The sequence below is a fragment of the Nicotiana tabacum genome, chromosome 12, assembly GCF_000715075.1.
Source record: "Nicotiana tabacum cultivar K326 chromosome 12, ASM71507v2, whole genome shotgun sequence".
Lineage (NCBI taxonomy): Eukaryota > Viridiplantae > Streptophyta > Magnoliopsida > Solanales > Solanaceae > Nicotiana > Nicotiana tabacum.
The window spans coordinates 66,772,090-66,776,452 of NC_134091.1; the positions used below are offsets into that span (position 1 = coordinate 66,772,090).

Here is a 4,363-nt window from a genome sequence, read left to right on the forward strand (position 1 = left end):
AATACTCCTCAAAACAATCAAAACTCATTTAAATATCATCTAAGGAAGTCAAATAATACTAAAGGAAATATCCCCAATAAATAAAAGCACAATCTTTAATGAAATTTCAAAAGTCAACAAAAAGTCAACTCGGGCCCACATGGCCGAAATTCAAAATCAAGACCAAATCCCAATGACCCATAACCCCACGAGTCAAAATATACAATTGGGTTCAAGATCCGACCTCAAATTAAGGTCCAAATCTCCAAAATTAGCTCTCTTAAGTTCAAACTCAAAAATCCGATTTTTACACTTTAAAATCCTAGATTTAAGGATAAAAAATTATGAGAAATTATGATATTAAAACGAAGTTAAAAATACTAAGCTTAAAATTTGGGGTGAAATCCCTCCGAAAGTCGGCTCCTCCCGAGGTGTAGGTCTTAAAAATGGTAAAAATGGCCAAATTCCCGATTTTTCAGCATTTAAATATCTGTTGTCAGGGTCTTCATCGCGATCGCGATCCAGCTCTCATGTTCGCGAAAGTTAGTGTGTGGAAGCATCTTGTTCGCGACACTGGCGTCGCGTTCGCGAATGTCATTCCCTCTAAAGCTTTGCGTTCGTATTCTGCCCTTTGCGATCCCGTAGGCTAGCCCCCACAGCCTTCACGTTCGCGACCTTCTCCTTGCGTTCGCGAAGAAGAAACCCCCTGTCCCACAATACTCTCCTCGAACACGTGACTAACTCGGCGTTTGCGAAGCACTGTTGTACAGCAACAGATCAACAGCTGCCATATGGACCAAAATAATTCGAAACTACCACGAAACTCACCCGAGCCACTCAGGACCCCATCTGATCAACCCAACAAGTCTATACACCTAACACTAACTTGCTCATAAGCTCAAAGCATCCAAACGACACAAAAAATCAAGAATCAACACTCAAAGATTTAAATGTTCATGAACTCAAATTTTCAACTTTCAACTATAAGCGTCGAAATGCCTTGGTTCACCCGACACCTAAACTAAACATATGTACAAGTACAAAATCATCATACGAATCTAGCAGAACCATCAAATCACCAATCCGGGATTATTTACTCACAAGTCAGATATTGGTCAACTCCAACAACTTAAAGCTTCCAAAATGAGAATTCTTTTTTCGAAACACTCTCGGAAATTAAAACCAACCCCACATACGCAAGTCATAAAATATCAAATGAACCTACTCAAAGTCTTGAATTGTCAAACAAAGTGCTACAGCTTAAAACGACAGATCAGATCGTTATACTAATCAAATATGAGAATAAATTTTTACTACAACAACAACAACATACCTAATATATTTTCACAAATGGGTCTTGGGAGGGTAGTATGTATGCAACCTTGTGAAGGTAGAGAATCGAGAATAAAGTTTCACTATACAAAATAAAAATTAATCTCGTCTCTTGAATACTATAATATACTCTCATTTTGTGTATCAATGTGTGTATAATATATTAAAAAAATCATTTGAATGCTCTTATTTTAAAACGTCTTGTGTCATTGGTAAAAAAGAGTGTCAATGCGTATGTTGAAATCTAAAAGATAAAATTCTATCAAAAGGTGTCATTCTGTATGGAGTTGAAACGGTGAAGCTTAAGTAAAAACTTGGGATGTGCCTAAATTTTAAGGGGCTGTCAAAAAGAAAGAGGTTTAATATTGAGACGCCCAAACCACAAAGGAGGGGTTAAATTTTGGGTACCAACTACTACCAACCAGTTCCTGGAGTAAATAGAATAGAGAGACACTCAAGAGTCAAAGTAAAGGCGATGGAGTGGACAAGCAAAGTCGGGGAGGCAGTGAACAAGGCGGTAAACAGCAACAAAGTGTTAAACGTAGTGCTATTGGGTGCATTTGGATTTCTCTGCGTGAGATCTGTGCAGCAACAGAGGAACATCCAAGTTCTGGAGACAGAAAAGGACTCTTTCCTCAATTCTAATAAAGCTATGAAGAAGGCCATGTGGGATTGGAAGCAGCAGCTTTTCGCCGAAGCTGATTTACCCAACCCCCTTCTTCCCCTCTCCAAGCTTAAATCCATCTACGGAGAAGTCCAAACCGCCCCAACTTCTTCTGGTATTATGCCTTCTAGAATCATTTTTGTGTTACTGGAATGATTGTGTGTTAGCACTTATTCCACTTGTACGAATTTATTTTAGATATTACAATGTTTTGCGTTGGGGATTTGAAAACAAATCCTTGTCTCTAGGGTATTCAACTGTTTATATATAACTAAAATAATTCATTTCTGCCCTATTTACGCAGTTTAATTTTTTCAATGAAGGGGATTTTTGGTCTTGTGGCTGTTGTTATATTCATCTAAATGGTTATGTCAGCACTTAGATGTTACCCAATATATAGCAAGATTTTGACATGTGGTTATTACTGAAAGCGCTACTATTTAATATAGCAGCACTACTGCTCTCTTAAAGAGTGAAAGTTTCCTAGTATAGTCTTGTCTTATGAATTGAAGCCAATAGCTTTAGAAATCTTATTTTAGAAAGGATTAGGTCTTTTGGCAACCTCAGCTTGATAAAACCTTGCTTGCTTTCTAGAAATGTAATTACTTGAATCTGTATAGGTGCAACAGCTGGAGAAACAAGTGTTCGCCGAGCGCTGTAGCCCCTATTGTTTTATCATAGTGTTAGAGTCCTTAACTAGAGTCCTCATTGAACACTGGATACGCAAGCATTGCCGATAAAATATGGAGATTCATTGAGAACAATCTAAATGCCCTTGAAAAGTTATCTCCTTAAAGCTATGTTGATGCTATGAATTGGCTCAGAGGTCCAAAACCACTCTTTTAAAGAAGAAAAGCCTTCCTAAAGGTGGCGAACAGGCCCATGACCTTTTTGTTTTGCCTCAAATATACCCCCTTCAAGTCATTTCTTCTTCCTCTCAAGCTCCTTTTGTACCAGTTGATGCTAAATAACTACAGCTGGCATATTTGTGATTGGGATCTTACATTATTGTTAAGAGTTATATAAGAGATGTGTATATGGAGTAGAGCTCTGATTGACTTCGGAAACCTCACTACTTAGAATAGGAGTTCATCTGCAGGATCTTATGTAACTTCCCAGCATTAACTTAACGATGCCGCTCATTAATAAAATCCCCTTTTTTACTGATATGTATATTCACGAGTTCTTAACTTCAATCAATGAATTTGGTAACGAGCCATAATCGAGTTTAAATTGAAAGACCTTTCTCTATTTCCAGACCAAGAATAGGGAAGAGTGAATTCAGTATCTTCAGACGAATCTAAACTGGATTCCTTATCCGTAGTAAGTTGTGGGTTAATTTTCATCAATTTTATCGTAGATACGAAGTACTTATTTGTGTGATCCTTGAATATCTAAAATCGTATAAATGGAAAAAACTTATCGTTGAATGAGCATCTTGTGGGCTGCCTATATCACAGCCCTTGAGGTGCAGCCTTTCTCCGGACCCTGCGTGAGCGCTAGATGCTTTGTGCACCGGGTTGTCCTTTTTTTTCAATGAGCTCTTGTATTTCATAAAAGATATGACTCCCCCCTCCCCCCCGCACACACACACACATATATGAATTCCCCCCCCCCCCCCCCCCCCCACACACACACACACAAAACCTCCATGCACACACACACACACGTATATATATATACACACACACATAAGTGTTGTGGAATGGATGGTGCTAGTTGCATTTCTTTTCATTGCATTTTTGTCGTAAACATGCAGGTGGAGATGCTCAAAAAGGAGATGGAAAATCACCAGCATCAGCATTTGTTGTCTAAAAGCCATTGTTATAGCTTGTGTATGAAGAAACAAGTTTGCTGGCAAAATAACAATGTGCTGCTTAGATCTGTGAAATATGACGCTTCAGTTAGTAGAATGGAAGCTGATCACAAAGGGGGAATGTGGTGTAATACTGAGTTTTTGTTTCATCCTGTTTCTAAGAACTTTGTGATTTACGACTGTTTTTCCCTCTTCTCTAACATGCAGTCTGTAAGGAGGCCGAGGTCCAAGTTTAGTTTATGGTATTATTGGTGATGCTTCATTTTTCTACTCCATTTTCTTTTTCTTGGGACTGTGCCATGACCTGAATTTCTGATCATTGAGTTTCATTATTGATCAGCTATTGATTTAACTGTCAAGTTGAAAATTCTGGCAAAATTGCTTAGTACCAACGTAGAAAGGGTCTGGATTCCTCTTCATATAATTCTTTTTTCTGGCAAGAAAAAAAAAAAAAAAAAATACTTATGGGGATTTTCCTGGAAATGATAACCTTTTCCCAAGATTTACTTTGCCACAGCATTTATTTTTGTTGCTAATATGCCACAGCATTGATAGATATGACAATGGGAAAG

General features: G+C 38.0%; 1 protein-coding gene across 1 annotated transcript; it reads left to right on the top strand.

The window, feature by feature from the left end:
* The first annotated feature begins 1,657 nt into the window (after nt 1–1,657).
* LOC107762618 (uncharacterized) lies at nt 1,658–4,096 on the top strand. The gene is made up of 2 exons (XM_016580987.2): nt 1,658–2,090; nt 3,735–4,096. Exons 1-2 carry the CDS (start codon nt 1,787–1,789, stop codon nt 3,788–3,790), a joined length of 360 nt encoding a protein of 119 aa, XP_016436473.1. The 5' UTR covers nt 1,658–1,786; the 3' UTR covers nt 3,791–4,096.
* The last annotated feature ends 267 nt before the right edge of the window (nt 4,097–4,363 follow it).

Excerpts from the sequence above, each read along its gene's own strand:
- LOC107762618 (XM_016580987.2), top strand. The coding sequence starts at position 1,787 with ATGGAGTGGACAAGCAAAGTCGGGGAGGCAGTGAACAAGGCGGTAAAC. Across the intron at positions 2,091-3,734 it reads AACCGCCCCAACTTCTTCTG|GTGGAGATGCTCAAAAAGGA; the intron begins GTATTATGCCTT and ends GTAAACATGCAG.